This window comes from Zymoseptoria tritici, chromosome 12 (assembly GCF_000219625.1).
Source record: "Zymoseptoria tritici IPO323 chromosome 12, whole genome shotgun sequence".
Taxonomy (NCBI): domain Eukaryota; kingdom Fungi; phylum Ascomycota; class Dothideomycetes; order Mycosphaerellales; family Mycosphaerellaceae; genus Zymoseptoria; species Zymoseptoria tritici.
In genome coordinates this window covers 1,047,279-1,059,567 of record NC_018207.1, presented here as the reverse complement: position 1 = coordinate 1,059,567, position 12,289 = coordinate 1,047,279, and the positions used below count along the sequence as shown (strand labels likewise).

Genomic DNA, 12,289 nt, shown 5'->3' with positions numbered 1-12,289 from the left:
CGTAATTCTGCATTTCCTCCACTATCTGAGCCCGCCCTGCCCTCCACCAGCTCTGCTTGGCAACATTGCGGATGCCCTGGTTGCCCAGAATAGAGATCGCCAGAGAACCGAGAGCTTCATAGGCGCCGAGCGAGCACGGGTGCATAGTGTCGATGCCAGCGCCTTCTAGCTGTCGTCCCATCTCGTACTCGCAGACATGGTGTAGCCATTTCACAACAGCGTGGACCAGGCTGTGGACGTCAATGGCCGAGGATGGGAGTTCTGTCGAAAGATGGATCTGGGTCATGATCGTGAACATTCTCTCCTCATAGCACGGTTGTCCGAAAGTACGAGTTGAGATGGGATTGCCAGAGTGACCAGACCTAGCCACGGAACTATCAAAAAGTGCGAGGAGGAGATCGGCGCTCGTGATGAGCTTGTCTTTGAGGAAGAGCGTCGCATAGCTGTAGAAAAGCGGTTCGTTCATGCCAGACGGTCGAGCTCGGAAAGATACCAGTAGCGTCGCGATGGCTTTGCCGTCCAGAGGATATCGTTGTTGCAGTTCCCGCAGTGAAACGGTCAGGAGTTGAGCTTTCATACGTCGGACGCGAGCATTGCGAAGGAAGGTCTTCCATTTACAGGTATTCTCGACCGAGGTCGGAGTCTCCATGAATGGCATGCTGCTGAATGATCTCGCTCAGGCCCGCCTGAGACAGCTTGGAAGTAATAGGCGCGTCTCAACCATTGACGATAGAAATAGTGGTAAGATGTGTTTCTGAGTATAATTTCGTGGCCATGGGTTGGAGCAAGCAGTCACGAGTCTGATCAGGCCTTGCAACCACCTCCTCTCGCGTGTGCCCTGGATGGTGTCATATGAGAGATAAACGAATGAACAAACGAAGGAGGAAGGACGTGCGAGGTGATCCAGAAGCATGGACAAAGCAATGGACAAAATGCTTGGTGGGGGCAAGGTCCCACGACTTAAACCCACAAGAGAAGCGCTTCCACTACCTTACATCTCGAACACGGTGGAAGCTCACTCTTCAACTCAACAACAACTTCACCATGCGAAGGGCATCATCACGATAAGATGCCAGGCCGAGCTATGGCGAGCATCGATGTCTCGCTGGGTGCGATAGACTTGTTCTCGACAGCCTCGGACCTCCAGCTACATCTTGAAAGCCATGCCCGTATTGCTTCCTCCGCTGACGAGGCGGACGGTATACTGGACCGACTGACGGACACAGCACTGACATGCCCACCCAAAGACCTTTGGATCACTCGTGGGAACGACTTCAGACTGACAATTCGCATCAATGTCGACCTCGAAAGCCTTGGCCGAGATCAACTGACACGAGCGTTTGCCCACGATCTATACCACGAAAAGGTAAAGGACGATACTCACTCCGGCCAATCGTATACATGCTGACACACAAGAGCTCTTTGAAGCATTGCAACTCGAGATTGTGTCAATGGAGGTCGCCTGCCATGAAGATGTGAATGTGAGTGTCATAACCCTCAATCTCGCTCGTGCAAGCGTCAGTCTGAGCTCGCCAATGCACAAGCTTGCAGAAGGCGTGCCTTTTGATGATGTCCATCCGCCTATTGGAATTCATGAGCTGGAAATGGTTTCTGTGCAGCTTCATATACACGTCAAGTCTGAGCTCCGGACAAATCTCTGGATCGTCGACACCCGGACGGACAATAACAGCCACAGGCCAGACGACACTTCGAATCCGAGGAGAGATCACGCAAGCTCCATCGAATCTGCAGGCTCTGAAGCCGAAGACGAGGACATGCTGTTTGGAGCCACCGACTGCAACGACGACATGCTTGCCGGAGCAGATGATGGAAACACGAAGGTGATGCAGCAGCCTAACCGACCAGACGATTCTTCTCTCAAGCGTGCGGCGAGCGTTGCAAAGCCACTTTCAGCGATGGACCCACCCAAGCAATTGATGCTCGAACTCCTCGACGCTGGCCTGCGACAGTCGATAGCTGGCTCTCCCAAGCGTGCTTCGAAACGTATCGCAGTGAGCGGAATCGAGTCGTTCCAGCCCTTAGCTGACATCGCACCAGCTCTCTGGTCACCGAGCTACCAGCTCGCAATCTCACAACGAGCGATATTGACCCCAACGATCACTCACGCTCTAGTCAAGGTCGGCTGTACATCGGCACGTCGCGAAAGCCTGCGGGTGAAGTTGGGAGAGCTCAGCCGTCGATCGGAGCTGCTTGACAGTCGTTGCAGTGGTTCTGGAGCAAGGGACGTGCAGAGTGTTCAAGGGTCGATCAGCAGGATCTTGTGGCAAGCATCGCAGACGTCTTTGCTTGATCCAGATTCTGCAGCGAAGTTGACATCAAGTACAGCAAGTCGAAGAGCTGGAAAACATGACAAGCGGGATATTGCTGTCAGTGCACTCGATGCTATGTCAACTCGAACCATACTCGATAACGGAGGTACTGAGCATGAGTCAGAGTTTCCGAGCCATGGTTCTCAAGCCACGGCGCGGCAAAGGCGGAGGACATCTTCCGGCTCCGGAGTATATCGGCCTGTCGAGAGTACCTCGGAACATACAGGGCCAGTCTATCGAGGCGTAGCGTTCAATAACTTCACCAACACAATGCCCCCGAACAGCGATTCTGGCGTTGAAGATGATATGCTTCTCATCTACGACAGCCTTGCTCCCGCCACAGGATCTGCCGAAAGACACTCGGCCGGAGCCGAACTGCACGAGATGGAGCAAGAGTGGGGGGTTGGCCGCGCTACCTTGGAGCCCGACCGGACAGGAGATGAAGAAATGCTTTTCGATGATCTCTGCTCTTCGTGATATGATCTCCAAAAGTCAGTGGATGATCAAGCGGAATGGACCGCTGTTCCGATGGCCGAGTCCAGCTTTCCCGCCGGAGCCCAGTACGTGCAACTTTGCATCGCCCATGGATACAAGTTGTTGAGTCTGCAACTTTGCGTGTCATCGGTAGACCATATTGATTGTGCGGTCGATCTTCCGGAAACCATGGTCAGAAGAAGCGATGCCGCGGTCTATGTTCGCAAAGCACATCGATGCGTCGGGTAACAATGTCTATGCCGGGTCCGATAAGGCATGTTGTCGATCGAGTCACCCAGAACATGCAGCCTTTGTCATCTGCCATGTGAGTCGACGCAGCTTTCCTGTGAATGTCGGGTTCCTATTTTTGTGGAAAGGACTACGAATGCCAGGCAAAGTCTGCTCGGGTCAGCGGTGCGAGCTCCATGTGACAGAGGGAGAGGTTCAAGAAGGCTTCTGCTGGTCTCGGCTCGGATCCGTGCTGGAAGGATCCAAATCCCGTCATGCGATAAAGTGTGATTCGGCCTCGAAGTTCTTGTCATTATGAACTCTGCGAAGTGTCTCCCATCAGTGACTCGATAAGGCAATGTGCACCTACGGTACACAGTATGTCGCACAAGCCGTGTTTGAAATATAGTGCCCTGGTGATCCGCCTCGGGCACACAGCATTATGCGGTGTGGAACTCACTCCGGACTGCCAAGCGAGGCAAAGACACCCTTGCATTGCGCCAGACATGAAGCAGCACGCCACGCCTCCTATACTTGCAGCAATCTGCATTGCAACAGAAGCTTGTCAAGTGTGTGCATGAAGGATGCTCTCGAAACCGGCACCCTGCCTTCAAACAATCGACGCCTGTTAAAAGCTATTTTTTGTGGCTTTCTGCAGTGCATCTGCATTGTGTGAACAAGACGCGATCTGCACGAATGATATTGATACACGACTTGCGATGGAGTCTTCGAAAGCAGATGCACTGTAGCTGCTTGCCGCGCCTCTGCTTGCCGCGCCTCTGGTCCGTCCTCGATCCTTCCCACTCTTCGTCCTCCAAACGTATCTGAATTGCGGGCAGGCGAACATGACCAAAGGCGGGCAGGAGTTGTTATACCACCATGCGGACCGGCTTTACCTTAAAGACCTCCTACATCATGCGCTTGGCCGCTGCCATTTTCGTCCTTGCCGATACTCTTCGTACCCTGGACGTCCTCTTGCACGACATCGGCATCTTTCTTCGACATCAATCCCTTGCTCTCTTGAAGCCGATGTCTTCTGAGCGCTCATTCTGGTTGGTCGAGGCTACCCAATAGATTAACCTGTGAAAGTCGTACGACGTCGACCGCCCTGAGGAGTACTCATTCAACCTTGCGCACACGAGAGTGCATCTTGCGACAACACTCTGCGCTCGTTCTCACACAACTCGACCTGCGTCGCGCTCGCACTAGAACATGCCATAACCCAAAACTGTCGTACAGACCGGATCTCAAGATCCGAGCGCATTCGCATCTGCTACTGGACTCAGCGACAAAAGATCTTTGGCCTTTATGCAGCAGCCATTCGGGACAGGCATATCACCTCGACTCCTGATATCTTTGGCGGCAACGCAGGATCACAACTTGGAAGCCGGCGTCGAATGAGAACACAGTATGTCGGATTCCTCCACGATCCGTGATCTGCAGTGGCCGAGACGGCGCCGCGCCGTTCTGCGTGCCGGTCATGATCGCCGCAAACGATAGGCGCAAAGTCTGCGTTGGGATGCCTTTACAATGCGGCTGACTGAGCAACAGATCCGACGCCGTCGACGCCGGCTTACACCATGAGCGAGATCTATGGAGTTCAGTCCAACATCCCGAGCACGTTCGATGCGGGCATTGTCGCGGGATCCTACTTTGCAAGTCTATGCGGCTGCATACTTACGATTGAGATCTTGCATCGGCGAGGGACGGCATTGAGGAATTGGCGGAGCTGGTACGTTTGGAGGCGGCCGCTGCTTCATTCTGGCCTTATTACTAATTCTAGGTCAGGGTCGAGAGTCTTGCATGCGCAATATCCATGGGCCTGGTTGGAATCTGGTGCATGCACTTCATCGGCAACCGTGCTATCGTTCTCGGCAATGGAGATCCCTCAATTCAGCTCGTCTACGCATCAAACTGGACTGTCCTGTCAGTCTTCTTGCCTGTCATCGGCCTGACTATTGCGTTTTCTGCGGCCGAGTTCTCCAATATCTCGACCGTGCTGCACTGGATTGCACTCACCTGCACTGGTGTGATCGCCGGTCTGGCAGTTGTTTCTATGCACTACCTGGGAAACAAGGGAATCACGAACTACGTTCTGAATTACCATGCGAAGTTCCTCGTGGCCTCGGTCGTTATATCGATCGGGGATTGCTGGCTTGTTTTGCTATTATTCTATCGACTGCGCGAAAGATGGATTTCATCGTGGTGGAAAAGACTTCTGTGTGCCGCACTTCTTGCGGGTGGTGGTTAGTGACTCGCTCGATTGTAACTACATATGCTGACAACTTGCAGTCTCCGCCATGCATTTCACAGCGTCCACCAGTTGCGAATATAAGCTACTACGTTACAACGACGCTGCCGATCTGCGAGCTCGAGAGACACAAGTACTCATCGCAGCAGCACTCTGTGGAGCAGCAGCAGTACTGATCGTCATCATCCTTCTGGTAGCTCGCCGGCGGGATCAAATCGTGCGGCGGAGGTCCCAAAAGGTCATGCTGGCGTGCGTCATGTTTGACCCAGATGGAAGAGTGCTTGTAACGACAGACGGGGTTCTTCCTTCACGCGAGATTACCGACAAGTACAACCATCGTACCTTCAACGATGACTTCGATACTGCCCATCCAGTCTTTCTCTGGATCTACCGTGTGACCCACAACTGGGCCAGTGTGGTCGACCTGATTCCCAGAATGAGAAGCCATCTCCACGCCCAGGCCGATAGTATCGGGGACGACTCCCGACCCATCAGCTCTCCAGCCAGCGCCATCTACGATGCCGATACTTATAACGACTACGAAATACTCTTCCGCGAACGCTTCTGCACCGCCGCCGCTTCGATAGCATCGACGATCCACTTCCGACTCGACCAACTTGGCGTTCTCTACGATCAGATCATCCAGACAGGGACGCTCCGAATCGAACCTCATCACAAGATTTGCATTCACAAGAACCTCTCGTCAATCACGCAGCCATCCATTCCCGAGCTAGAAGCGGCGCTGCATCTCAGTCTGTTCGGTAAAGGCCAACTCATGTTCATTACTCGGACACTGAACGCGGAAGAGACTCACAGACTACTGAACGGTGGCTTCAGATTTGCCTACGTGGAGCATGTTGGGCGGAACATTGCACATGCTATGCAAATTCCCCTTGCGACTCTCATTGGACACTTCGCTGGACTCAAGCGATACGTCTCGACGAAGAGAGGAATCGCCGACAAGCCAGGCACCTGGCTGACAATCTTCGCCATGTCGCCCAAGACAGCAGGTAAAGGATTCGACGTGGTTGTCAAGAAAGATGCAAGAGATTTGCTACCAGATGTCCCGCTCTTTCCGAACGCTCCTTCCCCCGAGCAGATCGCATTCTTGTCGGCGTTCGACGGACTACGAGCAACACAGATTCTTAGTCGACTGGCTGAGACACCAGCTGGCTCTCAGCTTGCGAAGGCTGAAGAGACCATCGCGGACCCCACGTCCGAGTTCCGTCAAGCTATACCACTCCTCTTTGCCTCGCTGCCCAGTGCATGGGTGAGTGAAGCACGATTCTACGCCAAACCTCTGCACGCATATTACACCTCTGCGGAGTCCTCGCCTTCATCGTCTACAGCCGGTCCTCTCGACCTGCGACCTGCACCTGCGACTCAAACAACAACGATATTTGCTTTCACCGCGATCTCAGATTTACACACCTCACATCTTCTGCCGCTTTCATCATCAGTCTCGGCCACCTCGACGGCAGGCACCGATTCCTGCGCTCTACCCACTACTGCCGCTGGTATCTCCACGACTTTGACACGCATACCCAGGACGTTCTTCGAAGTTCGATATCGCTGCACCGCCGATAGCTCTCTTCTCGCTCGTCGGCAACGACTCAGGTTCAAACGAGAGGTGCACGATTTGTTCGTCCCGATCTTTGCAAAGCGAGTAGAGAAACGACCTTCCAGAGGCAGCTCAGGATCGATGTTGCCCCGCATACGAGTGAGTAAGAAGGGTACCGGGTTGAGCAGAGAAATGGGCCGGATGACAGTCCAAAGCGAGCAATTTTGTGGAGCCCAGAGAGGGAAGGCTGGCAGCATAGCGAGCGGCAGCGGCATAACCAGGACGTCTGCAAGCACCGCCGACGGAGACACAGGACATCAACGGACCGCTGATAGGCGAGAGTTATTGCTGGGTAGTATTCATGCAGTGGGTACAAATGCTTCCGGCAGATCCTCACCTGGGGGCGCACAGAAGGGTTCCCGAACTTCTTCAGCCAAACCAAATCAAGATCCCGAGCGAGACCATTCCTCGAAGGGCTCGAAGATAAGAGATCATCCGCTGGCTGTAATGACCGTTCCCACCGAGAAGAGACCGGCCAGACCATCTCTTGGTCTCCCTCGAATATCCGTCGCCAACATCATCAGAGTCCGCAATCGATCGATACAAGAAGGCGGCGCAGGTGCAGACGCCACAGGCGGTACTGAAAGGGAGAGCTCTGAGATGATTGAATTGGACGACGAAGAGTCGGACCTTACGTTTGTGGACGAACTGGTTGCGGTCACAAAGGCGAGATTCGGAGTCGGAACCATGGTCAATGCTCGATGAGCCAGGCCCAAGCCACTCGATGAGAGGAATCTACCTACTCACTTTCACCATTTCCTATGTGTAGCTTCCGAACAACTTTCCAGCGATGTCGAAGAAGATGATGTGCAAGAAGAAGCTCAATGTTTCCGTCGGATTTCGATCATCCTTCACTTCGGCTTATGTAATCGGTCGGATCGCCGGCAGGGTACCTGATAATTCCCGCACCATGCGGGGTATCTCAATGCCGATTTCCATATCCGGTAGGTAGGTAAGATTGAACCTCACCCTTACCTGCCACTTCACAGTCTCGTCCTTGTATCTGACTTTGCTACTGATCTGGACCTCTTTCGATCGAAGCTCCATTGACGACTGTTCAAAATGCCATACGCTCTCAAAGGCAGGAATGTGCTGATCACCGGCGGAGGACGGTAAGACAGCCCCTTTCCGGTGCTCGTCCAACTCTGCTAACATTTCGCAGCGGTCTGGGTGCCGAAGTCGCCAGGAGATTTGCCGCAGAAGGCTCAAACGTTGCGATAAATTATGTCGCGAGTGAAGCTCCTGCACGCAAGCTCGCCGAGGAATTGGAATCCCAATATTCCGTCAAAACCACTGTCATTCAAGGAGACGGTGGAGTGATTGCCGACATTGAGCGTTGCGTTTCGGAGACTGTCTCTGCATTTGGTGGTCTGGACATCATCATTGGGAATGCTGGCTTTACCAAGTTCTCCGATTTCAAGGATTTGGATGCTCTGACCTACGAGGAGTGGGACAAGTGCTGGAACACGAACGTGAAGGGAAACCATGCTCTGCTCAAAGCCGCCATGCCGATTTTTAACAAGAACGAAGAAGGCGGAGTCTTCATCATGACTAGCTCGATCGCTGGCAAGACTTTGAGCGGATCTTCGATGGCGTACAGCGTAACGAAGGCAGCTCAGTAAGTTGAATGAAGGGTAGAAAGCCTGTCGAGCTCCAGTTCAGCATGGTTTCCCAGTTTCTGGCGCAAGGCTCGCACGACGCAGGCTTCCTGATAATTTGCTGACTCCTCCGCCCTTCACTTTTAGATGCCATCTCATGAAGGCTCTGGCTAACACGCAAGGTCCTAAAGTGCGAGTCAATGCTGTTCTACCGGGCTTATTGTTGACGGACTGGGGTAACTCGTATGGAGAAGAAAGAATTAATGGATTGAAAAAGGCTGCAGCTCTCCAGAAGGAGGTATGTATACTTTCTGCGTTGATCCAAAACCTCGCGTCTTGCGTTCACAGACTGACACATGGGCAGACTGAACTGGGTGAATGTGCCGATTCCTTTATCATGATTGCGAAAAATACGTCAATGACTGGTCAGGAGATTCATATCGGTGAGTTGGCGAATTTTCTTGCATCGGAGCCAGCACCACTGACTAGTGACAGACTCCGGGCTTGCCATCGGGCACATGTAATCCTACAATACCATCCAAAATTGAGACCAAAGCCATCGTTTTGCAAGTCTCGATCCTGCTCTCTACTTATACATGAGATCCGCAGACCGTATGACCCACGACAGCTGCCTTTCAGTCTCCGAAGAAGCCAGTGTTATCCCCTATGGCTTGCACTCAAGCCTTGAACTATAGGACATAGCATGCAGAGTTCGCTAATGTCTTACGGTAATCTACAGATCAGGGACCGATCCGGTGGCTCTGAGACCGATCCAGCGCCACGAGCTCTTCCGCACGCAGAAAAGAGTGTTTAACACTTCTTTCCTAACATTTTGTTCCGGATATAGACTGCCTCATGTAGGCTCCCGTTATCAGACAAGTATCTCATGCGGAAGTCGTGTCTTGACTTCCGCATGAGATCAAGATGTCTAGGACAAGGTCTCAGACTGCCAAAGGCGGCCGCTTGACCATTCCGTGGGAGTTCAAATACACCCATCGTCCTCTTGTGGTACTTCTTCTTCATCAGGCAGGCCTCATCACAGCAACACCATATCTCTTCTTTCGTCAAAACACTCAAACTATCTCTCAACTCACGAACATTCACGACCACGACTCACGAACTCGAAGACTCTCAAGCAGCATTCAGATCATCAGCCATGGTTGCCCAATCGAACAACACCAAATCTGGCGCAAGCACGTTAGGTTCTGAGGCCCAGGCCGTCGACAGACTGGAACCTGCCTCCGCGAACGCATCGGTAGCAGACCCACATCAAGGACCTCCAGATGCCTCGCCAGCCGAGCAGGGAAGCAGCGAAGGGACAGCGGCAGCAGAGAACTTCGACGCCGCATCACCTACTTCCGACGCAGATTCTGACAGCTCTTTCCGGACAGCTCTTGAAGCCTCTGCCGATGCCCGGCCACAGGCCTCCCAGGCTACTGGTGGCGGTGATCATCAGCCAGCAACTGAAAATGGAGCCCTGCCGGAGCCTGACAACGCGGATCCCGTCGTGGTTGGGGCATACGAGGAACTCCTCGGACGCATCTTCCCTCCAATTCCGAGGACGACCTCCGCATCCCGCCGAAATGAAAGACGATCAAGACTCACAGTGCGGAGAGCGAGAAGTGCTAGAAGAAACCAGCTTAGGCTAATAGAGGCACTCCGAGTCCAGAATGACCCAGCATTACAGAGGCAGATAATGGAGAACGGTCTGTCTGACTCCAGGGAGTATCAAAGGATTGTCCCAGCAACAGCCACTATTCTTCGCCGCGCGATTCATGCGTTGCGACTCCCTCACGACTTGCGAGGCTCCACATTGAATGCACCGAGTGCTATTCTGAGGCGTGTACAAGTAGCCATGCTGAGGAACCGTGGATATCTTCGGATTCTGCTCCGAGAACTCGGTACGATGAATGTGAATATGGAGGCCCAGGAAGATGGATCTCGGAGGAGCAGCGGAGATGATGCCTGAAAAAAGCCGTCGCAGCGATAGCATGACTGCTGAAAATGGTGCTGGTACGGCGGAGAGACTGATCTAGTAATGTGTAATGTGTAATTGGTTTGTGCTGGACACACGATGGAGCTGGTCGAGGGGCAAGGAATTAGCTGGCTAGACTCGTCTAGCTCATTACCGATATTTCGTTTGTTCATTGAATATTGTTGCATCACCACTGTCTTTGTTGTCGCTGGCGAGACAGTGTTCGCCAGGTAGCCCACTGCCCAACAGCGATTGTCACCGTCATCCGCTTGGTGTGGAGTCATGAATTCAGACTTGCATCCGACATGGTAGCCTGCGTCTCACTTGTCTCGAACTCCCGTGCCAATGCCACAAACTACGGGAAACGGTGCTTTGGTCAGTCTGAATCATTTGAGCACATCATCCACTCAGACTGTGTAACTGACCTCCAATGTATCTGCGGCAGTCCTCTGCATCCATTTCGTCCACTCTTGGTCCGCGAGGATGAATCGGACTCTGGCTTCCAGCCAGTATGTGTTGCCCCAGAATCCTTTTTAGAAAGCGTCAGCAGAAAAGCATCGAACGGAGGACGCAGGAAATCAATGAGGACTCACCCCAGCCAGCCTGAAATCTCAGCCAATCCACCAATGCACAATTCCAATGCCGTTCCAGTTCCTCCCATGGGTACGCCTTGCCGCTGACTTTCTCATACGTCTGTCTATACCGCTCCAGCAGTCTCCGTTCGCCCTCTCTCATCTCCAGCTTCGATTGTTTGCCCTTCAGTCGAGGAGCACTCCCATCTCCAGAACCGATTAGCATGGACATGGGCACCGAGCATGTGAACAACTTCGCCAAGTCGCAGACTCCCAGTCCGAGACCAACATATTGGAAATCGAAGAACGCCGCTGAAGCTGAGGAGGATGGAGATGGCGTGGTAAAGAGGTTTGCAGACTTGACGTCGCCATGGAGGAGGGTCTCATATGGGCTCGTCGGATTGGGGATGCTGGACAATCGAGATGGAGCGATTATGGCAGCGACTAGCTCGGCGATGGACTTCTTGCTGAGCGGGTCAGGGAGTGGACTGCAGAGGACTTCTCGCCAAGGCGAGTCAGAGTCTTCTTGAAGAGTCTTGTACTCGGACTGCCGTGTCGCGAAATAGGTGTAGCCTCCATTCAGCCAGACTCCAGGTGATTTCGTAAAAGTGCCGGCCGCTTGCTCCTCTAAAGGAGGAAGCCGAAGACGGCTGGACCTCAATTCTGCATTGCGGGTCGACCAGAATCCGTGGAAGTTCGCAAGCCAGTCCAATGCTGCATGTACTTGAGATGTGCTGAGCTCCGAACGTTGCTCCTCGGCGGCAATGGGGAATGCTTCGCGGAGATCGGTGAGGATCGTCGTGATATTTTGCTTCGAGGTTGAATCCAAGGGTGTCGCGGAAGCCACACAGCGTGCCACTGGTGTAGATTCTGGAAGTAGAGGGACGAGCTTGGTATAAAAGTGCTGCTCTACTTCGTAGGAGATGAGTTTTCTGAGATGGCTTTCTGAGGGAGAGGAGCCTTTCACCGGCGGTGGCGTGATTGATTTGAGGATCAAAGTCTTTGGTGCAGGCGAGTTTGTAGAGCGCGTTGATCTTGAAGATATGGTCAGGCGAGATATAGATCCATAGTCGGCCCAGAGTGGCTGTAGGACTTCACATTCGGTTGCTTCGAGATGGAGCGGAAGGAGGAGTTCGTTGGCCAAAGCGAGCAGCTCTTCTTCGGAATGCATGATAGTACAGTTTCACGACTGAGGTTCCGAGAGCTTGATGATCTTATCCAAAGCCGCTTCGCTTGTCGT

At 53.1% G+C, this 12,289-nt stretch overlaps 4 protein-coding genes across 4 annotated transcripts; 3 read left to right on the top strand and 1 right to left on the bottom strand.

The window, feature by feature from the left end:
* Positions 1-1,069: 1,069 nt before the first annotated feature.
* MYCGRDRAFT_97134 (uncharacterized protein) lies at positions 1,070-2,807 on the top strand (the record flags this gene model as incomplete). Its single annotated transcript, XM_003848054.1, has 2 exons — positions 1,070-1,366; positions 1,419-2,807. 2 exons carry the CDS (start codon positions 1,070-1,072, stop codon positions 2,805-2,807), a joined length of 1,686 nt encoding a protein of 561 aa, XP_003848102.1.
* Positions 2,808-4,612: 1,805 nt separating this feature from the next.
* Positions 4,613-6,355, top strand: MYCGRDRAFT_50261 (uncharacterized protein; the record flags this gene model as incomplete). Its single annotated transcript, XM_003848055.1, has 4 exons — positions 4,613-4,764; positions 4,830-5,278; positions 5,325-5,985; positions 6,037-6,355. Coding segments are annotated over 4 exons (1,581 nt in total), but the record flags the coding sequence as incomplete, so codon positions are not given.
* Positions 6,356-7,966: 1,611 nt separating this feature from the next.
* MYCGRDRAFT_88310 (uncharacterized protein) lies at positions 7,967-9,026 on the top strand (the record flags this gene model as incomplete). The annotated part of the gene is made up of 5 exons (XM_003848056.1): positions 7,967-8,016; positions 8,067-8,522; positions 8,650-8,800; positions 8,867-8,945; positions 8,998-9,026. The coding sequence occupies 5 exons, from the start codon at positions 7,967-7,969 to the stop codon at positions 9,024-9,026; spliced, it is 765 nt and encodes a 254-aa protein (XP_003848104.1).
* Positions 9,027-10,920: 1,894 nt separating this feature from the next.
* On the bottom strand, positions 10,921-12,163 carry MYCGRDRAFT_15118 (uncharacterized protein; the record flags this gene model as incomplete). The annotated part of the gene is made up of 2 exons (XM_003847938.1): positions 10,921-11,006; positions 11,071-12,163. Coding segments are annotated over 2 exons (1,179 nt in total), but the record flags the coding sequence as incomplete, so codon positions are not given.
* Between the last annotated feature and the right edge of the window lie 126 nt (positions 12,164-12,289).